The sequence below is a fragment of the Sorghum bicolor genome, chromosome 1, assembly GCF_000003195.3.
Source record: "Sorghum bicolor cultivar BTx623 chromosome 1, Sorghum_bicolor_NCBIv3, whole genome shotgun sequence".
NCBI lineage: Eukaryota > Viridiplantae > Streptophyta > Magnoliopsida > Poales > Poaceae > Sorghum > Sorghum bicolor.
In genome coordinates, this window is record NC_012870.2 from 57,326,705 (window position 1) to 57,349,466 (window position 22,762).

The 22,762-nt window shown below is 43.3% G+C and overlaps 2 protein-coding genes across 5 annotated transcripts; one reads left to right on the forward strand and one right to left on the reverse strand.

The window, feature by feature from the left end:
- On the forward strand, positions 657 to 18,874 carry LOC8058063 (polyadenylate-binding protein 1). Of its 4 annotated transcripts, XR_002450657.1 has the most exons (7): positions 657 to 900; positions 1,054 to 1,129; positions 3,211 to 3,290; positions 3,598 to 3,789; positions 3,863 to 3,945; positions 6,632 to 6,727; positions 7,708 to 7,760. XR_002450657.1 is itself a non-coding variant. In XM_002464873.2 (6 exons), exons 1-6 carry the CDS (start codon positions 757 to 759, stop codon positions 18,378 to 18,380), a joined length of 630 nt encoding a protein of 209 aa, XP_002464918.1. In that variant the 5' UTR covers positions 657 to 756; the 3' UTR covers positions 18,381 to 18,874. The 4 variants fall into 4 exon arrangements, 3 of the variants coding, with proteins under 3 accessions (XP_002464918.1, XP_021310755.1, XP_021310759.1); XM_002464873.2 differs by lacking the exons at positions 6,632 to 6,727; positions 7,708 to 7,760 and adding an exon at positions 18,326 to 18,874; XM_021455080.1 differs by lacking the exons at positions 6,632 to 6,727; positions 7,708 to 7,760 and adding an exon at positions 8,631 to 9,291.
- On the reverse strand, positions 19,936 to 21,699 carry LOC8058064 (trihelix transcription factor ASIL1). Its single transcript, XM_002467428.2, has one exon. It carries the CDS (start codon positions 21,254 to 21,256, stop codon positions 20,288 to 20,290), a length of 969 nt encoding a protein of 322 aa, XP_002467473.1. The 5' UTR covers positions 21,257 to 21,699; the 3' UTR covers positions 19,936 to 20,287.

Consider the following 22,762-nt stretch of genomic DNA (forward strand, 5'->3'; position numbering starts at 1 on the left):
TAGTCTAATACATAGATTTCAATTTCTCTAAAATGAAGGGATTCAAACAGCCTCTAAGTCTATTCTGCAAAGAACTTATGTTTTTGGTGCATAGAGTTAAGTCGTCGCTTTCATCAATCTTTGCGCCTTGTTCGTTTGGCTAATAATCCATGACTATAGCAATTGTTGGCTGATTTATTGTGAGAAACAAATACTGCTGAATGGCTGACACATTCGGCTGATAAGCCCAAACGGACAAGTTTGATTTTCTTTGTCTCTTTTTTATCTCTTAAGCTAGTCCTCCCTCCCTCCCTCCAACTTTGTTTTATTTGTAACTATTGTTATAGTTTTTTAATGTATTTTTTGTAGGGGCTTCTTTGCCCCTCGAGTTCTAAAAAAACAATTATGTGTTAAGAAGGTTGTTCGGATTGAGCTTTTGCAAGTCTGGAAAGAAATGCATGATTTTTCAGGCAATGTTGCTTCTTCCCAGCAGCTTATGATTGTTTGTCACCGCAATTCACGATTTCTATCTTTTGCGTTTGCACTTGCTTGCGTCTCGCCCGTGTCGTCTAATCCGAACCGTCCATCTGCCGCCCGTACAATTGGGCCCACTGGATTTGAAACCGATAGTAGAAAAAAAAACAAAATATACTCCCGGAATCAAACCGCACCACGTCGTCAGTCACGCTCACGCAAACACGACAAGCCTCAAGGAAAAGAGGGCGGGCGGCGGAGCACCAAAGCGAAGCAGCAGTTGCGGTTGGGGCGGCGGCGGCGATGGCGATGACCTCGAAGCGAGGCCGAAGCGGCGATGAGACGCGCGGCTCTGGTCACCGCGCGCGCATCGGCCGCATCGAGGAAGGAGAGACGGACCATCCGTCCGCCGTGGAGCTCCGCGCCAGCCTCTACACCAGGGATCAGGTGCGTGCGTGCGGTGTGCGCCTGCGCCCGCGCTTGTTTTGCAATGTCGCCTCCTACCTTGCGTGAATAAGGACTCGCTCGAGCGCTTAAGGTCTCGTATCGTTTGCTTTGGTACGGCAGTGCTTATACGTGTTAGGGTATTGTGGGCTGCAGGAGATTGAAGAAATGCGGAGGCGGCTGCGGGAGTTGGAGAAACTCGAGTTTGAGATACCACCGGCCCCATCGCATGGTAATTCGTTTTGCTAGTAAACGCACCATCTCTGTTTGCCTTGTTGGTGTAGTAAGTTGACCGCTGAAGTAAACTGCGGGTACCGGGATTTTATTTATTTTGCCGGACAGCATGCTAATTTAACCATTTTAGTGGTCTGTGACTGAATTTGTGGTGTGTTTTGTTTGCCAGAGCATGTAGTTCGTCCTGGTGCTATATAGTTGGCTTCAGTTTACTGCCTATAAGTGACTACCTTATTCTATTTTTAGCCTGATTGAGGAGATGTTGTGTTATGTGGTTGCAGTAAGAGTGGTGGATGATGCATTTCGCAATTCTCAATTTCTCATGTGCTGTGTGGATCGACGAACATTATGTCTGTTCGCCTCCATCATTTGTTATGTTGGCCATGGTAGTATTTTGTACTGAAATACATAAAAAGGTTGATATACTGTGATCAAAGCATGATTAGTATTGTTACAATTCAGCAAGTAAGCTTGCTTGGTTACTTATCGATTGCTTGTGCTGCAGCTAAGCATTACTTTGAGTGGCTGTCATAAATGATCAGCCAGACTATCGGAGATGCTTTTTGCAACCACATTCTGGCATTGCACATCTCAAGTGTATTACAATATTTGTCATGTGGTCAATTATTGTATTTCTCATGTGCTGTGTGATAGACGAACATTATGTCTGTTTGCCTCCATTTGTTATGTTGGTCAGTGCTACTATTTTGTACTAAAATTGAACAGATCTTGACGAAGACATAATTGGTTGATATATTGTGATCAAAGCATGACTAGAATAGTTACAATTCAGAAGGTAAGCTTGTTTGGTTACTTATTGAATGCTTGTGCTGCAGCTAAACATTACTTTGAGTGACTGTCATAAGTGATCAGCCAGACTACGGAGATGCTTTTTGCCACCACATTCTGGCATTAAACATCTCAAGTGTATTACAATGTTGTTCATGTGGTCAATTATTGCATTTCTAGATAGAGTAATCGGCGACATCCGGCCTAAGCTGCATTTTGATGTTTTCATAGTGTTACTTGAGTGTCTCCTAGGATTGCATTATGAGACCTGTACTACTAGGAAATATGTGCGAGCTTAGTACTGCTAGGAAAGGGAGTCCCACCTTAATCCATTATGGCTCTTGCAGCCAAACTTTTTATCTGATACAGAATTCAGTGCAAACTCTCAGGAGGTTACACTGAAAAAAGAAAAATAACATTTGGCGGAGGTGGTTTGATCATTGCACAAGAGGCGAGTACGCCATAAGTGCTGCTCGCATGCTTGGAGGAGACAACTGATGGATGATCCTTTGTTCTGGAAGACCACTTCATTCTGGATCTTCCAATGTTGCCTACAGCATAGAAGGACAAGGCATGCGGCATGTTTTGGCGGCATGCATTGGGTATCTGGTTCTTGCTAATAGCATTTAAGTAAACACTGAAAAAGATTATTGCGATGTATTTTGCCTTAGCTACAATTTATTGCTGTTATAGTGGACATTTCCATCAGATCAACTATATATGGTTTTGCTCTCATGTGGGCATGGGCGCCCTAAGCTACAAGTTTTCTTGTCTAATAATACAAGTATTTATGTATACAATTATTCTTGCATAGGGCACCACAATGATGCTAATGCTATATGCCTATATTCCATAGAAAGAACAATTTGTACACAGAGAGACAATGTGACTAAAGCAGTAAAGCTTGTGCTCAGCTTAATTACTTCTGAAAATTTATAGGTAGTGAATACAATCTTTCAGGTGATCTAGTTTAGAAAGTGAGTTCTGCAAATATTCTGAAAATAATATTGTGCATAAAGTATATGCGACATACCATACCTCTGCTCATATATCTACTTAATTTGTAAGTCCATCTATACTTTATACAATCATGGGTACTGATTACATAGGTTTGTTGCTGTGCTTGAAGTATGTCTTTTGTTGCAGGCTTTATAATTTCTGATTGCGAGTATGGTGCAGTAATTTCATTTTTCTCAGCCCCACTGCTTCAATGGAATACTGCTCCCATTTTCCCACTAAGCTATATAGCTGTTTACCACTCTTTTTATTTGTTTGTATTTGTATTCACAGAAGAAGAATCTGAAACAGCTGTGGCAGCAACAACAGTTGACAAGGCAGAGGTGGATGTTCGCTCCATCTATGTTGGGAATGTGAGTTTTCTTTTGTACCCCTTGTCCTAGTGCTATTCAAACATGTCCTAAACACCTGACAAATTTCCTGCAGCTCTTGAGCAATGATTATGTTACTAAAATGAACTCCAGTTGTTGTTGAACTTTGATGCCTGCCTATGTTCTTTAGTTACTGTAACTGTTTCTTCCTGTGGTTGGGGTTTGTGGCATCTTAAATGTTTTGAAAAAAAAATACTTGCCCCATAAAAATGCATTAAAATTGGCAACATGTAGTTCTTAGTTTGCTACGATTGTGAGAAGATGTAAACCATGTGCCACCTTGCTTCAGGTTGACTATGCTTGCTCGCCGGAGGAAGTTCAGCAGCATTTTCAGTTTTGTGGAACTATCAACAGGGTGACAATCTTGACAGACAGCTTTGGTCAACCCAAAGGGTTTGCTTATGTGGAGTTTGATGAAGTTGAGGCTGTCCAGAATGCTCTCCTTTTGAATGAAACAGAACTTCATGGTCGTCCTTTGAAGGTCCAAAGGACTTGGTTTCAACTTTCTAACATTTATTTTGTTAATTTTTGTCTAATCTTCATTCTGAATGTAGGTTTGTCCAAAAAGAACCAACATTCCAGGAATGAAGCAATCTAGGGGAAGGCACTCAGTTTATCCTTTCTATCCATCGTATGGGTAAGGGAACTCATAATGCAGACTCTATCATAGAGTCTAAAGTTATTTATTACCTCGAACAATGTGGACTTAGAGTCTAAATAAGACTTGGAGTCTTATTTTTTCTACCTCTTTCTTCAATAAATATGTTGCCACATCAGCAAAATATCATAAATAATATGAAATTAATTGTCTTGGACTCTGTGATAGAGTCTTGCATTGTGAGTGCCCTAAGGAGTTTTTCTTCATGAAGATACATTACATGTGGATGTGGAAAGATGATAAATGTAACACTCTGGTGTTAAGCGAATTAAAACATGACATGTCATCATGAGCATTTCATAGTTTAGTGTTAAGTAAACCCTGATGCATTAACCTAAAATAAGTTTATTTTGGATGAATGTGTTTAGGGATTTAAAGTGTGTTTAATTTATGTATGGATGCTTGTTTTGGAGTTTAAAAACTTTGGGTGAAAGTTTTCCCGAGAGCTTAAGGGGGGAAACCCTAGTTTCCAAAACCCTAGATTTGCCCCCTTTTGTGCAATTCAAAAACCAAGCAGAATTTGAAGTTGAGTTTAAAAGCAAAGTTGTAGGTCTTGTCAAGATGTACAACTTTGGTGTTTTGAGTTTTTGAAGTTTCAGTACAAAATTCAAAGTAATTTTGAAAATACAGATTTCCGGAAAGTGTCCCCTTTTCAAACTTAAATCTCCAATTCAAAATCTGTTTGGAATTTTGAAAAATGGTCAACATGAGAGTTGTAGGGCTTGAAAAGTTGAACAACTTTCATGTTGGGAGTTTTTCAAGTTGTTTTACTAAATCAAAAGTAATTTTGGAAATTCTGTTTTGCCCCAATTCAAAAATTTGGAATTGAGCTTGAATTTCAAAAACTGTTTGGCAAATTTAGCTAATTTCCACTCAGAATTAGCTCTGGTCACCAAAAGATGTTTTGAAGTTCACAAAATTTTACACAACTTTTGTTTTGGTAGCATTTTGGCTTTAATTCAACTTTTGGTCGATTTTTGCAAAACCAGACAAAAGGGGGGGGATAAGCTTTGGCTCCTGTTCATGGCGGTGGACACCCGAGTCTGGATCGGTGAATGCCAGCGCATGGCCACCGTTTTACCTCGTCCACGCGCGTGTTCACGTCCGTGACAATGTGGAGCAGCTGCTGGCAACCAGAGGCGCGACGTGCCCTTCTCTGCTGCGCTCGTCGACTCCATTTCCGCCACCGGAGCACCGAGGAGCAGTACCCCGTCCCCATCCAAATTGGCCGTGCTCGGTCTTCCTTGTATCAAATTGAGCTGTCCACGATGTTCGCCATCCCTCTGCGAACCCAGCGCACCTCTAAGCTCACCCTATAACTCGCTCGAGCGCCGGAGCTTCCCTGTTCTTCTCCAATTCCGACCGAGACCGCCGCCGTGATCTCTCTCCGTGGCCAAGCCGTTCTCGAAGGTTTCACGTCAATCTAGCTGGTGTTCCTATCTCTCCTTGTCACTCTGGTGCTCATGCGCTTGCTACTTTTCCTTGGACACGAGCAGGTTCACCGGAATAACGTCACCGGAGCCGGAGCACCCGCCCGACCGCACGGTCACCGTCGCCAAGCTTCTCTACTGCTTCTCCCGCTGTGGTGACGTGAGCATCGTGTTCCCTAAACCTCCTTGAACCTCTCTACACCTTTCGTTTGCTCTATACCGGGCCCAAGTGGCCGGCCGACAGTCGGCCATGGCGGCCGTCCGCCAGTGATGCAGTGGAGATGGAGAGGAGGCAGTAGAGCGTTAGCAGGTCGTGGCAATCGGTTCGCGAGGTTGAGTCGGAGCTGATGCGCGCGCGCGCGGGGGCCGAGGGCCTCGCTATCGGTCGCCGGAGTCGCGGCCGAGCCGCCGTGCCGGTGGGAGAGGAAGCTGACGGGTGGGGCTAACCCGTCAGTGGCTGTGAGAGAGAGAGAGGGCGCGGGCGGGCACAGCGCGGATGCGGGCCGGAAGCAGTGGGCCGGTCTGCGGCCCAGTTTCCAAGCAGCCCACTGCGCAGTAATCTTTTTCTTTTTCTTTTTATGCAGTTTTTGTTTTATATTTGAATTTGTGTAGTAAATTTTGTGCTGGTTCCAAAAATTGTAAAAATTTTTGTATAGCTTCCATAAAATGGATAGAGCATAAGAAAAATGTTAGGTTTTATTTTCTGGTAATTTTCAGATATACATAAATTGCCTTTGTTTAATAATAGATAAACCTCCTATGATTTTTAATAAATTATGGGTATATCCAAAAATCATGAAATTTAATATGTGAACTTGTGTTACTGTTATCTAGCTTCAGAAATTGTTTCAGTTATTTTTGATTAAGTATGCTCTGTCTCTTAATAAAGCTATTTAAAATGCTTATAAAAGAAATAGAAATGATTAATCCCTTTAGGATTTGGGTGATATTTTGGATTGTTTGACAACCATGGTTACTTAGCATAATATGCTCCCTGGTTATGGTTTATTTTTCTTTATGATATGATAGATTCACAATATTGCTTAATAAAGATGATAAAACTTGTTTAGAAATAATCTATGTTTTTGGGTAGCTAAGCTTAGTTTGTTTCTATACCGTGAAGGTAAATTGTACTCAAGATAATCATAGTTTGTTGTTATTATCCAAGCACGTGTAACTTGTCTTTATCATACCTTGAGTATATCATAATCATGCATATGCACTTTTACGTATAGAATACGTTCCGGAAGAATCTGATCCCCAGTGGGTTTCTTCCGAGTTTGTGGATCCTTCGAGTGTTGTTGAGTTGTCGAACGTCCCTCCCGGTCAAGGCAAGCCCCGGACATTAAACCCTATCCTTGTATTTTCATAAAGTTATTTATATCACTTGAGTTAATATGATGCATTAGGTGAATAGGAGTTGAGTGAATCCTATTTGCTGCATTATCTACCTTGATGATTTCCATATTAACCTTGATACTTGTTTTATGAAAATACTTAGTATGCTTAGCCCTGCTTATTAGATAAGTTTTCAAATGAAAGAGTTTGAAGGGTTGTTGTGGAATACTCTTATAGTTAATGATGTTCAATTTGAGACCGGTCGGTGGACTTGCTTTAAGAATGGAGTCTTAAAGTAGTGTCTCCAACTGAGTCGATTAAGGACCGTACCGTTGATTGGCCTGTTGTGATTGAGAACTTTGAGTACAGCCCACATGCGCTGGTAAGCCTTACCTATAGCTATTCCGATACTTGAGAACGGCTAACCGCGTACTGGGAGTGGAGAGATGGCGAGAGTAGCGTGTACCCACCTTACGGATCTGAGATGACCGGGAAACATCTAGATTGGCTGTAGGATGGTGGTGTACTGTACTCTCGGGTGACGCTGGACCCGTTCTTGTATGGGAGGATCTATAGAAAAGGTTGACATATGCAAGATTAAGTTCTACATATGTCGTGTGGTACTGAATCCCCAGCTGGGTTTAATCGATTCGAATCGCCGTGTTTCCTCGGATATGGAGCCTCAATCCTCACCCCATCATCGTAGTAATAAGTGAATCTTTGGTATAAGAAAGAGGTGATTTGCTTATGAAAGTTGGATAATGATCTTGGTTAGCTATAAGTGATAATCTTGAGTTAAAACTTGAAAGTAGGCTTTACTCTTAGTAAGCTTTTATGCAAAAGAAATAATTGATCTTGATAAAGCTTTACCTTGAATCCCTATAGCCTGCATACCTGAGTCTTCATCTCTTTTATAGTCGGTTAAGTCTTGTGGAGTACTTTTGTACTCAGGGTTTCTTAACCCATGTTGCAGGTGAGTCTTTTGATAATCCTTTTGATGGCCATGGTTACTTTACTCTTGTGGAGGAAAGTGACGATGAGGTTTCTGATGTGTGACCTTGGGCAAGTAAAAGATGTTGTGTGAATCTATGGTTTATGTAATAATAAAGTTCCGAAGCTTTTATGTATCAAATACTTATGGTTTGTAAACTATGAACTTAAGTTTCAATCTATGTTATGTAATCTTTCCGCTTTTACTCTGATTTCTCTTATCTATGAAATGTTGTAATACTGTGATGCTTGATGAGGGAATTCCTGAAAAGAACGTTACGTGGATGATTCGGGTTTCCCGAGGACACCCGACAGACTTCTTGAGTCATTTGGAACTCGTGCACGTCGATCAGAAGTCTTTGGGACAATGATGTGTGCATGTGGGCCACTTAATTCACGAGGTTCTGCCACAGCTGGTATCAGAGCAGGTTTCCCTTAGAAAGTATAGCAGTATTCGATTTTGAAAACTTCAAAAGCTTTTGAGTCAAACTAAATTTCAAATTAGTTTGGGTCCAAATTGCTTCTAAGCTTGTCTTATGCTTCTAACTTGTCTCAATTCATTCTTTAGACTTATCCTTCTCTCTAAATGGATATGTTTTTAGTGTGATTATGGTGATATTTATATATACAAGGAACAATGCTTATGATAGTATAAGAATGCCCTATTTATGAAAAGAAAGTTTATGCACTTTTATATCAAGTGCCTAACTTAAAGTTAATTATTTGTTTGATGTATGCTTGGTTCGTAAGTACGTTTCATGCATCATTATTGATAACATGTAATTAACTTTCCCTCCTTAAAGTTGTTAATAATTAGAGGTAAAGTGTCCATCTAATTGTAAAACTCTATTCTTTAACCTTGGAACATATATAGTTCTAATATTCAAAATAAAAATATTTTGGCAGATGGCACGTACCCGCCTAACCGCTCGCAAGTCCACCGGAGGTCGTGTCCCCAGGCACCAGTTGGCATCAAGGGATCCGCCACCCTCCGATAGCAGTGACAGCAGCACTGATAACTCCAGCGATGGAAACGGGAGTGACACTAGCGGAGGTCCTCCTTCGCCAAGGACCTACAGGCTTATGAAGAATGATCTGCGCCTGATGCTCACTGACAACATCAACATGGAAGTTCAGCTGTACCATATGGCGGGGTATGTGGTCAATCTTGAGGCCTATGCCAACACCCTCCATGAGGAAGTGCACCAGCTGCAGGATGCCCTCAATCCACCCGAGGCTCCTGAAGCAGCAGAGGAAGGACCAGTTGTCATCCAAGTGGATAGTGATACTTCTGAGGATGAAGCAGAAGAACCAGGAACTCCCACTCCAGATGAGGGTGTTACCACCAGTGAGTCGGAGATGGATGACGACTAGGTGTTGAGAAGGCAAGAAGTATGACCGAGTGTGATCTTCTGACTTTGTAACTTAGTTAGTCAGAAAACCTCTAGTATGGGAAGTTGTGTAAGATAGTGGTTTCAGTAGTCCTGCCCAGGAGCGGACTTGTATGATAAATAAGATGAACGTGTTTGTGTTATGTAAGTCATGATGTATGATGGTTAAGTAAGCATGTTAATTAAAGTGTGATGTGTTTTTAAACAGATGTCTGCTAACAACCATGGAGCTAGTTCTTCCCAGGGTGGGGATGATTTTCCTAATGCACCACCCGTTCCACCCTCTTTGGCTGATGCAATTGCAGCATTGGTCAATGCAACAACTCTGTTAGCACAAAACCAGAATGTTGGTCAGCGTGGCCGTGGTCGCCATAACCGAGAAGAAACCACATATGTTGACTTCACAGATACTCGTCCCCCAGTATTCACAAAAGCTGATGAACCTCTTGAAGCTGAGGATTGGCTTCGCACTATGGAGCAAAAGTTCAGTCTCATCAACTGTACTGAGACTCAGAAGCCAGCTTTTGCCGCTCAGCAGCTGAGAGGAGCAGCAGGAGTTTGGTGGGAAAACTTACTAGCTGTTCAACCAGCCCGCCACCGAATCACTTGGGGAGAATTCAAGGAAGCCTTCAGGGCTCATTACATTCCCAAGGGAGTTATGAAAATGAAGCTCGAAGAGTTCTTAGCTCTCCGTCAGGGGGATGACTCAGTCATACAGTATATTGGAAAGTTTAATCATCTGTCCCAATATGCAATTGAGCAAGTCAACACTGATGAAAAGAAGAAGGATTGTTTCATGAGAGGCTTGAATACAAAGCTTCAACTGATGATGGCATCATGTGGCAATATATCTTATCATGAGGCAGTGAACATTGCTATCTCCAGTGAAGAAAAGAACCGCAAGCATAAGGAGGCTAAGAAGAAGAAGGGGTTTGTCTCAGGGTCTGGATCATCTGGCGGCAACAAGAAGCGCCAGAGGCTCATGTATCATCCAGCTCAGCAATTCCGCCCATCTTATCATCCTTCTTATCAGCCGCCTCAGCAACAGAATATGCAGAGGAGTTTTGTAAGGCCGACAATGCCATTCAATGTTCAACGTCAGCCAAATGTTCCTGCCATTCGTCCGCCAATGCCACAAGCTGCAAACAACCCTTGTTACAATTGTGGGAAGAGTGGACATTTTTCTCGTGAATGTCCATATCCAAGGCAAAGTGTTCCAAATGTCAACGCACCAAGGCCAGTTGGAAATCAACAAACAAATCAGAACAAAGGTCCTGCCCAGAATCCGCAGAAGGGTAAAGGTACTCAGAAAACAGGAAGGGTTTTCCATACTCAAGTTGAAGCTATACCTGAGGGAGAGCCAGTGATGCTTGGTATGTTCCCTGTTGCCCAACACCCAGCACTTACACTTTTTGATTCTGGAGCATCACATACTTTCATGAATAGAACATTTGCGGAAAAGCATAATATACCTATTGGTGCAACCAAAGATGAGTTCTTTATACAGTCACCTGGGGGTCGACTATGCACTAAGGAAATGGTACATCAGGTACCAATAGATTTGGGTGGATATATATTTCCAACATCCATGATAGTGTTAAAAGATCCGAGTATAGATGTGATCTTGGGTATGAACTGGATGAGCCAGAGAGGTGCAGTTATAGACACCTTAAATAGAACCATCAAGGTCAACTTACCTAATAGCAAGTCTCAGCTTCTTATCCATCTTCCTACCCTTAAGAGAGCAGTTGAGCAAGTGTGTGCTATCTCTGTTAAGGAAATCAAGGATATTCCAGTGGTCTGTGAGTTTCCTGATGTGTTTCCAGAAGATTTACCTGGTCTGCCACCTGATCGTGATGTGGAGTTTGAAATAGAGCTCAAACCAGGGACAGCACCAATATCCAGAAGAGCTTATAGAATGCCACCAAAAGAATTAGCAGAATTGAAAACTCAGTTGCAAGAATTGATGGATAAAGGTTTCATTCGACCTAGTTCATCACCATGGGGTTGTCCGGCAATTTTTGTGAAGAAAAAAGACAATACCTTGAGGCTATGTGTGGACTATCGTCCTTTGAATGAAGTAACAATCAAGAATAAGTATCCTTTGCCCCGTATTGATCTTCTCTTTGATCAACTAACTGGTGCTAAGGTGTTTTCGAAGATAGACTTGAGATCTGGGTACCATCAAATTAAGATCAAGCCAAAAGATGTTCCAAAAACAGCATTCACTACCAGATATGGTTTGTATGAATATCTGGTCATGTCTTTTGGTCTGACAAATGCCCCAGCACATTTTATGTATTTGATGAATTCAGTGTTCATGCCAGAGTTAGATAAGTTCGTGGTGGTATTCATTGATGACATTCTCATTTATTCCAAAACTAAAGAAGAGCATGAAGAGCATCTCAGGATAGTGTTGACTCGCCTGAGAGAACATCAGTTATATGCTAAGTTTAGCAAGTGTGAATTCTGGATAGATGAAGTCCAATTTTTGGGTCATGTCCTGTCAGCTGAAGGTGTTGCAGTAGATCCAAGCAAAGTTCAAGAAGTTCTTGACTGGAAATCACCAACTTCAGTACATCAAGTTCGGAGTTTCTTAGGATTAGCGGGGTATTATCGCAGGTTTATCCCTGACTTCTCCAAGATCTCTAAACCAATGACGACACTGCTGAAGAATGATACCAAGTTTGTGTGGTCATCCGAGTGTGAAGAAGCTTTTCGGACTTTGAAAAAGTTGTTGACCACTGCACCAGTGTTAGCTCAACCTGATATTGAAAAATCTTTTGACGTGTATTGTGATGCTTCAGGCAAAGGCATTGGATGTGTACTAATGCAAGAAGGCAGAGTCATTGCATATGCTTCACGACAACTTAAGCGTCATGAAGAGCATTATCCAACCCATGATCTAGAGTTGGCAGCTGTAGTCCATGCTCTAAAGATCTGGCGACATTATCTATTGGGTAATACTTGTCACATATATACTGATCATAAGAGTTTGAAATACATCTTTACTCAGTCAGAGCTGAATATGCGCCAAAGAAGATGGTTAGAACTGATAAAAGATTATGATATTGAAGTACACTATCACCCAGGCAAAGCCAATGTTGTGGCAGATGCACTCAGTCGAAAGAATCATTGCAATTGTGTGGAAGTCAAGCCTATAGACCTTACCTTGTGCTATGAATTTGAAAAGTTAGGTCTTGAGATGATTCCACAAGGGAGTTTGACAAATATGACAGTTCAGTCATCCATCAAAGATCAGATTATTACAGCCCAGCAAGAAAATAAGGGTATATTTTTTTTGAAAAGAAAGGTTCAGTCTGAACCAAATTCCAAGTTCAGAATAGATGAAGCTGGAGTGATTTGGTTCAAGGATCGTTTAGTAGTTCCAAAAGTCCCTGAACTCAGAAAACAAATTCTTGATGAAGCTCATGCAACAAGACTTTCAATCCATTCAGGCAGTAATAAGATGTATCATGATTTGAAACAAAGATTCTGGTGGACTAAGATGAAGCTTGAAATTGCTAGTTATGTGGCTAGATGCGATACTTGTCAAAAAGTGAAAGCAGTTCATCTTAGGTCTGCTGGAGAATTGCAACCATTGCCAATTCCATCTTGGAAGTGGGATGACATCAGTATGGACTTCATAGTGGGATTACCCAGAACATTAAAAGGGTTTGATTCCATATGGGTCATTGTTGATCGTCTGACCAAATCAGCTCATTTCATTCCCGTAAGAAAGAAGTATCGAGCTTCCATCTATGCTAAGATATACTTTAACAGAATTGTAAGCTTACATGGTATTCCAAAGACTATCGTATCTGATAGAGGGACACAGTTTGTAAATGCTTTCTGGAAGCACCTACATAAGTCTTTGGGTACTAAACTTCTGCATAGTACAGCTTATCATCCACAGACTGGAGGTCAGACTGAAAGAGTCAATCAGATATTAGAAGATATGTTAAGATCTTGTGTGCTCAGTTATTCAGAAAAATGGGATGAATGTTTGCCACTAGCAGAATTCTCTTATAATAATAGTTATCAAGAGAGCATTAAGATGGCACCATTTGAAGCTCTATATGGCAGAAGGTGCAGGACACCTTTGAATTGGTCAGAACCTGGAGAACATAGTCTCTTCGGGGTTGACTTAGTCAAAGAAACCGAAGAGAAAGTCAGGCTCATTCGAGATAACATGAAGATAGCGCAGTCCAGGCAAAAGAGTTATGCTGATAAGAGACGTCGATCTCTTAGCTTTGAGGTTGGTGATTATGTATACCTCAAAGTGTCACCTATGAAAGGAGTCACTCGTTTTGGAGTAAAAGGAAAATTGGCACCTCGATATATAGGTCCATATCAAATCCTTGAAAGATGTGGAAAGGTGGCATATCGTCTAGATTTACCACCACAGTTGTTATCAGTACACCATGTGTTTCATGTCTCTCAGTTGAAGAAATGTCTTCAAGTGCCTGATCATATCATTCATGTTGAAGAAATTGAGTTAAAGCCTGATCTGACATATTCAGAGTATCCTATCAAGATTCTGGATCAAAAAGATCGAGTTACTCGTAGAAGAACTATCAAATATTACAAGGTGCAATGGAATCAACATACCGAAGATGAAGCCACGTGGGAATCCGAAGAGTTTCTCTTAGAACGTTTTCCTGAGTTCTTTTCTTCTGTCTTATCCTTGTAATCTATAGTATAATGATCTACCCCTGTTTTTGTAAAGGTTGGTTTTGGAAGTGCTTGACAAACTTCCTTTTCCATTAGTTAGACTTTAAGGTAAATCTCGGGACGAGATTTCTTTAAGGGGGAGAGAGCTGTAACACTCTGGTGTTAAGCGAATTAAAACATGACATGTCATCATGAGCATTTCATAGTTTAGTGTTAAGTAAACCCTGATGCATTAACCTAAAATAAGTTTATTTTGGATGAATGTGTTTAGGGATTTAAAGTGTGTTTAATTTATGTATGGATGCTTGTTTTGGAGTTTAAAAACTTTGGGTGAAAGTTTTCCCGAGAGCTTAAGGGGGGAAACCCTAGTTTCCAAAACCCTAGATTTGCCCCCTTTTGTGCAATTCAAAAACCAAGCAGAATTTGAAGTTGAGTTTAAAAGCAAAGTTGTAGGTCTTGTCAAGATGTACAACTTTGGTGTTTTGAGTTTTTGAAGTTTCAGTACAAAATTCAAAGTAATTTTGAAAATACAGATTTCCGGAAAGTGTCCCCTTTTCAAACTTAAATCTCCAATTCAAAATCTGTTTGGAATTTTGAAAAATGGTCAACATGAGAGTTGTAGGGCTTGAAAAGTTGAACAACTTTCATGTTGGGAGTTTTTCAAGTTGTTTTACTAAATCAAAAGTAATTTTGGAAATTCTGTTTTGCCCCAATTCAAAAATTTGGAATTGAGCTTGAATTTCAAAAACTGTTTGGCAAATTTAGCTAATTTCCACTCAGAATTAGCTCTGGTCACCAAAAGATGTTTTGAAGTTCACAAAATTTTACACAACTTTTGTTTTGGTAGCATTTTGGCTTTAATTCAACTTTTGGTCGATTTTTGCAAAACCAGACAAAAGGGGGGGGATAAGCTTTGGCTCCTGTTCATGGCGGTGGACACCCGAGTCTGGATCGGTGAATGCCAGCGCATGGCCACCGTTTTACCTCGTCCACGCGCGTGTTCACGTCCGTGACAATGTGGAGCAGCTGCTGGCAACCAGAGGCGCGACGTGCCCTTCTCTGCTGCGCTCGTCGACTCCATTTCCGCCACCGGAGCACCGAGGAGCAGTACCCCGTCCCCATCCAAATTGGCCGTGCTCGGTCTTCCTTGTATCAAATTGAGCTGTCCACGATGTTCGCCATCCCTCTGCGAACCCAGCGCACCTCTAAGCTCACCCTATAACTCGCTCGAGCGCCGGAGCTTCCCTGTTCTTCTCCAATTCCGACCGAGACCGCCGCCGTGATCTCTCTCCGTGGCCAAGCCGTTCTCGAAGGTTTCACGTCAATCTAGCTGGTGTTCCTATCTCTCCTTGTCACTCTGGTGCTCATGCGCTTGCTACTTTTCCTTGGACACGAGCAGGTTCACCGGAATAACGTCACCGGAGCCGGAGCACCCGCCCGACCGCACGGTCACCGTCGCCAAGCTTCTCTACTGCTTCTCCCGCTGTGGTGACGTGAGCATCGTGTTCCCTAAACCTCCTTGAACCTCTCTACACCTTTCGTTTGCTCTATACCGGGCCCAAGTGGCCGGCCGACAGTCGGCCATGGCGGCCGTCCGCCAGTGATGCAGTGGAGATGGAGAGGAGGCAGTAGAGCGTTAGCAGGTCGTGGCAATCGGTTCGCGAGGTTGAGTCGGAGCTGATGCGCGCGCGCGCGGGGGCCGAGGGCCTCGCTATCGGTCGCCGGAGTCGCGGCCGAGCCGCCGTGCCGGTGGGAGAGGAAGCTGACGGGTGGGGCTAACCCGTCAGTGGCTGTGAGAGAGAGAGAGGGCGCGGGCGGGCACAGCGCGGATGCGGGCCGGAAGCAGTGGGCCGGTCTGCGGCCCAGTTTCCAAGCAGCCCACTGCGCAGTAATCTTTTTCTTTTTCTTTTTATGCAGTTTTTGTTTTATATTTGAATTTGTGTAGTAAATTTTGTGCTGGTTCCAAAAATTGTAAAAATTTTTGTATAGCTTCCATAAAATGGATAGAGCATAAGAAAAATGTTAGGTTTTATTTTCTGGTAATTTTCAGATATACATAAATTGCCTTTGTTTAATAATAGATAAACCTCCTATGATTTTTAATAAATTATGGGTATATCCAAAAATCATGAAATTTAATATGTGAACTTGTGTTACTGTTATCTAGCTTCAGAAATTGTTTCAGTTATTTTTGATTAAGTATGCTCTGTCTCTTAATAAAGCTATTTAAAATGCTTATAAAAGAAATAGAAATGATTAATCCCTTTAGGATTTGGGTGATATTTTGGATTGTTTGACAACCATGGTTACTTAGCATAATATGCTCCCTGGTTATGGTTTATTTTTCTTTATGATATGATAGATTCACAATATTGCTTAATAAAGATGATAAAACTTGTTTAGAAATAATCTATGTTTTTGGGTAGCTAAGCTTAGTTTGTTTCTATACCGTGAAGGTAAATTGTACTCAAGATAATCATAGTTTGTTGTTATTATCCAAGCACGTGTAACTTGTCTTTATCATACCTTGAGTATATCATAATCATGCATATGCACTTTTACGTATAGAATACGTTCCGGAAGAATCTGATCCCCAGTGGGTTTCTTCCGAGTTTGTGGATCCTTCGAGTGTTGTTGAGTTGTCGAACGTCCCTCCCGGTCAAGGCAAGCCCCGGACATTAAACCCTATCCTTGTATTTTCATAAAGTTATTTATATCACTTGAGTTAATATGATGCATTAGGTGAATAGGAGTTGAGTGAATCCTATTTGCTGCATTATCTACCTTGATGATTTCCATATTAACCTTGATACTTGTTTTATGAAAATACTTAGTATGCTTAGCCCTGCTTATTAGATAAGTTTTCAAATGAAAGAGTTTGAAGGGTTGTTGTGGAATACTCTTATAGTTAATGATGTTCAATTTGAGACCGGTCGGTGGACTTGCTTTAAGAATGGAGTCTTAAAGTAGTGTCTCCAACTGAGTCGATTAAGGACCGTACCGTTGATTGGCCTGTTGTGATTGAGAACTTTGAGTACAGCCCACATGCGCTGGTAAGCCTTACCTATAGCTATTCCGATACTTGAGAACGGCTAACCGCGTACTGGGAGTGGAGAGATGGCGAGAGTAGCGTGTACCCACCTTACGGATCTGAGATGACCGGGAAACATCTAGATTGGTTGTAGGATGGTGGTGTACTGTACTCTCGGGTGACGCTGGACCCGTTCTTGTATGGGAGGATCTATAGAAAAGGTTGACATATGCAAGATTAAGTTCTACATATGTCGTGTGGTACTGAATCCCCAGCTGGGTTTAATCGATTCGAATCGCCGTGTTTCCTCGGATATGGAGCCTCAATCCTCACCCCATCATCGTAGTAATAAGTGAATCTTTGGTATAAGAAAGAGGTGATTTGCTTATGAAAGTTGGATAATGATCTTGGTTAGCTATAAGTGATAATCTTGAGTTAAAACTTGAAAGTAGGCTTTACTCTTAGTAAGCTTTTATGCAAAAGAAATAATTGATCTTGATAAAGCTTTACCTTGAATCCCTATAGCCTGCATACCTGAGTCTTCATCTCTTTTATAGTCGGTTAAGTCTTGTGGAGTACTTTTGTACTCAGGGTTTCTTAACCCATGTTGCAGGTGAGTCTTTTGATAATCCTTTTGATGGCCATGGTTACTTTACTCTTGTGGAGGAAAGTGACGATGAGGTTTCTGATGTGTGACCTTGGGCAAGTAAAAGATGTTGTGTGAATCTATGGTTTATGTAATAATAAAGTTCCGAAGCTTTTATGTATCAAATACTTATGGTTTGTAAACTATGAACTTAAGTTTCAATCTATGTTATGTAATCTTTCCGCTTTTACTCTGATTTCTCTTATCTATGAAATGTTGTAATACTGTGATGCTTGATGAGGGAATTCCTGAAAAGAACGTTACGTGGATGATTCGGGTTTCCCGAGGACACCCGACAGACTTCTTGAGTCATTTGGAACTCGTGCACGTCGATCAGAAGTCTTTGGGACAATGATGTGTGCATGTGGGCCACTTAATTCACGAGGTTCTGCCACAGCAAACATGGAAGTGCTATTTTGATTAGTTGCAATCAATACATTATCACTTTATGAGGTACTTGAGCTTTTCCACCATTGACTCTGGGTCAAATGACTAGGACTGTCATTTGTGGCATCTCAAACTTACCCCTCACCTTTCAGAGCTAACATTTACCAAACAATGTATCCATTTCTGTGTGAAAAAACATGCCTATAAGAGTCATCCAAGGGAAAACATGACTGAAAAGTTCGAAGAAGTTGACCTGAATCCTGGGGAAAGGATGACTAAAAAGTTTGAGTGGTGTTGTTGTAATTGGGCCGGTCTTTGCCGGTCTTTTGTTTGTTCTTCTTAATGAAATGACACGCAGCTCTCCGAGAAAAAAAGTTGACCTGGGAAAGCAAGCCTTATGATTTATGAAATGTGGATGTTTCCTGATTCATCCTGAATGTTATTTCTAATGTTTGTTTTATTTGCTCTGCAGGAAGGTACCAAGATTCAGGAGGTTCCTGGGGTACAGCTACAGCCCTTACTACTAATCCTACTGGGTTGATGTGATTCACTGAGCCACTCAGTTTTCTAAAGCTAGCAAATGTCCCCAACATATCGTGGTACAGAACTATAGTTCCAGTATTGTGCATCCTGAATAGGCAGGCCCGGAAGACTCAGCTCTTACATAGTTTTTTCGTTGTCGTAACTCCGTTGAAGACCGACCTGTAATAACATGTTGACAACCTTACCTTAGAAAATGTTTTTTTGGGGGGGGAGGGGGTGCATCTGCATCCGTGAGTTTTACTGCAGGATGTCCAAAAACTGTATTTTTTGTTGAGAGCCCTCTGTTTGATCAGAAAGTTGCAATGTAGTCTATTTTGTGATATCCAATGCACGTGATGTATGCCTTTTGGTTTTAAGTTAGGTCCCCTTTTGAACGTTGATTTTTTTTTTCTGTTTATGTGTTTTTCAATTCCTGTTTTCCAAATGGGCTCTTAATCCAAATGTTCGATTGTTCCATATCGACGGCTGTGTTGCGCTACTTACTGAGAGTTACATGGGGTGCAAATTTGCTCTCTTTTTTCACCTTCAGGATTCAGGATTTGAAAGGTTATATGTCCGCTTGTGCTTAGATATTTCATATGTCCAGAGTTCCTACGTCGAATACTCCTGTGCTTAGATATTTCATATTTCCAGGGTTCCTACGTTGAATACTTCTGAGCTTCTTACTTTCTGGGATTCCTAACTTCCTTTTTTGAAGTGAGATGAGATTTCGGAATTCGGGCCTTGTTTAATTCCAAAATATTTTAAAAAATGGACACCGTAACACTTTCGTTTATATGTGACAAATATTGTTCAAATATAGACTAAATAGGCTTAAAAGATTCGTCTCGTAAATTACAGGTAAACTTCCACAACACATGTGGATTAAAGTAAATCTGATAAAATCCAAACAAGCCCAAGGATATGCAAGGGCATTCTAGCAACCGCTTTCTTAGTTTTGTCATCGTAATGCTTCTGTTTCTACGGCTGTGTTTCGCTTGTGACAGATCTGAGGCATTTCCTTAACGATAATAGGGAAGGGCATTCTTGCAACACTGTAGCGATATGGAAGGGCATTCTTGCACCAGCCTCAACTTATAGTCCTGTTTGTTTAAAACTTATCGGTTTATCAGTCATGGTATATTGTTTTTCTCTCACAATAAATAAGCATTAAGCATTAGTTGGGTTATTAGCCGCATAAACCATAGGATCGAGACAAGGTAAGCCACAGAAACCATCAGCCAAACAAATAACCATCAGCACGCTGCAAAGACTCAATCTTGATCGAGACAAGAATTCCCGTTAGTGTTGCATCTTAGGAAACATTCCTGACTGACTGCAACATGTAGTCCTGCCTGGCTGTACAATCAGCATCTAGTCCTGTCTGTCTGTCTGTATAATCTATTGCAGTTTACTCACAAAACAGGGTGAACCTCAGTGTAATATAGAGATTCCATATGCTTGCTCACCGAATATCTCGAATGCAGCGTTAAACTAGTCATAAGTTCACTGGACGGTCATAACAACAAGAGTCTAGCAAGCAAACTCAGACAACGAAACTGACAACGAGCAGATGCCATTTGAACAAGCTGCAGTGTTTCAGTATAACAGCAGCAGCAGCTCATCATAAGTTCATAATTCATAACACGAGTAATTCACTGATTACAACTGAGACTTTTCTAATTTCTAATTAAAACCTCGTCCTTCCCCCTTGCCATATCCCTACACCTACATCCTTTGCCCCAAACCCCCTTGTTCAGTTCAATTTACCATCCATACACAATAAGATTAAATTGCTACTAACATCAAAGTCAACAACTACTAGCATGAACAGTAGTTAACACAGAGCGAGCGAGCGAGCAAGCATGCACACAAAGTTCACAGAGCAGGACTAGAGCAGCCGGACGATCGATCAGTCCTCTTCCATTGCGTCAGAGGGAGGGGAGACCCTGGCCTTCTTGTGCTGCTGCTGCTGCTGCTGCTTACCGAGGAAGGCCTCGAGGAAGAGCTGCTGGGCGTCGAGCATCGTCTGGGTGCGCTTCATCTCCGACTCCATCCGCTCCTTCTCCATCTGCAGCGAGAGCTCCAGCCTGCGCTCCTCCATACGCAGGAACCCCTCCCCGACCGCCCGCAGTGCGGCAGCCACCTCCGCCATGGCCTCTGACTCGGCGTCGTCCTCGACGCCGCCGCTCCTCTCCGGCTTCACAGCTGCCACGGCGGCGGGCTTCGTGCGGGAGGCCTTGGGGATGGTGAAGCGCAGCCCGCTCCCGGCCCCGCCGTTGGAGATGAGCCCGTGCAGGCTCCTGCTCCGCACACCCTCCTCGGAGGAGGAAGGGGACGACACGGGGGACGGCGGGGACCCCGGCGGGGCGGGGCCCTTGGTCTTGATCTTGACGATGGCGTTGGGGCTCGGGTCCGGCACGCCGCCGCCGGCGAGGTCGTGGAGGAGCGGGAAGAACGGCCACTTGGGCCCCTTGGACCGCCCCGCGGAGCGCGACCGCTCAGCGCGGTATCGCTTCCGAAGCTTCTCGATCTTGTGGCGGCACTGCACGCCGGACTTGTGCGTGGCGGTGGGGAACCGCCCGCAGCGCGCGGTGACGGTGTTGGCCACGTCGTCCCAGTCCGCGGCCCGCAGGTTGCCCTTCCGCAGCCGCTCCCACCTGTCGCGGTACGCCTCGATGAGCGCGAGGGTCTCCTCGTGCGTCCAGCACGGCGGCGGCAGCCTCCGGCCGGAGCCCCCGCCCCCGAGCCCTAAGCCTCCCCCCGAGGAGGCGGCTGCCGCGGCCGCAGCCGCCGCCGCGGCGACGGGCGCCGCCAGAGGGGGCAGGTCGGGAGATGAGACGACGTCGTCCCTGGCCGCGTCGGAGGACGAGGAAGACATGGCCGGTCAGCTGCGGCGGCGGCGGCTAGGGTTTGGTGGTGGTGGTGGAGATGCGGAACGGAGGCGGAGGTGGGGAACCGGTCATAAAAGGAGGAGGAGGAGGCGGTGCGGTGCGGTGGTGGGCCGCGGGCGTGGGCCGCGCCCCCGCGGTGAAATGACCGGCTGGGGAGGGCATCGCCCACCGCTGCGGCCGCGTGGGCGGGCGGAGCGGTGCGGTGGTTTTGCGGGGTTTGTCGCAGAGTCGCGGACTCGCGGCGCGCGGCGGATGGATGAGGGAAGGGAAGGAAGGGGGGCGCGATGGAACGGCACGAGGCCACGGGAGTACGGCGCCGCATCGTGCGGGCGGAGCCCGTGCCAGTGCGCCCGCCTCCGCTGCTCCGCAGCCGCGCGGCGTGGCCGTGTGCCGTGTTGGATCGAGAGATGGGTGGTGGATGGGTGGGTGGCGACTGGCGGGTGGCGGCCGCCCTGCCTTTTTTCCCCTCGGTTCCGCGCGGCCTCGGCCTGATCTTTTTTTCTTTCCGAGATCCAGTCCCGCCGGGGGGATGTCAGTTGGCGTGATTGCGTGACGGAGTGGGCGACCCCCGGCCACGCGCCCACGCCGATCGAGCTGATGTCTGGCTGCAAAGAACCTCCGGTTTCTGAGAATCTACTTTTTGAAACCGGGTGAAATTCAAAAGGTCAGTTTTTGCCAGTTTTATGGCTTAAGCCTTGTTTAATTACATCCAAAATCTAAAAACTTTTTAAATTCTCCATTACATTAAATCTTATGGTACATATACAGAGCATTAAATATAGATTAAAAAATTAATTGTACAATTTTACCTGTAATTTATGTGACTAATTTTTTAAGCCGAGTTAGTACATGGTTGGACAATAATTGTTAAATATAAACGAAAGTGCTACAATACTTAAATTAAAAAAGTTTGTGAATCTAAATAAGACCTTAGTTTTGTCAAATCAAATTCTTAAAAAAATCAAGAAGCTATCAATACCTATTTTTGTGAGGTACTTGTAACCCAAAGCGAAATAAATTCGGATTCTTAAAAACCGTGGGATCTAAATACCCCTACCATTTTTTTAAAAAATCCAGATTTTACAAACTAGAGGCAAAGACTGGTTCTTAAGAATCCTAAACTGATCCAATCAGGGTCTAAGCAGTCATTCATTAATAGTATTCATGTAATAGATAACAGAAGGTAAAATTCAAATTCTCGGTTCTCCATTATCTGAAAGTAGAGCAAGTGGTATGTTGGGGGGAGTTACACTATTTCGACACCCCCACTCCGTCTTCCACCATCCACACGTTCAGTTGGTTTTGTTCCTTGCTTGGGGTAAGAACCCCAAAGGACCAAAGAGCGAGATGGTGAAGGAGATAGGGGTTAAGAGTCGAGGAACAATAAGTTAGCAGCTTGTGGACACAGGTGTTAACTTGCATTTCATTGTTCCTCGCCTTGGTAACTCTCTTTTTGTTGCTTCTAATCCCGAGTACGCCTTCCACCATATGCG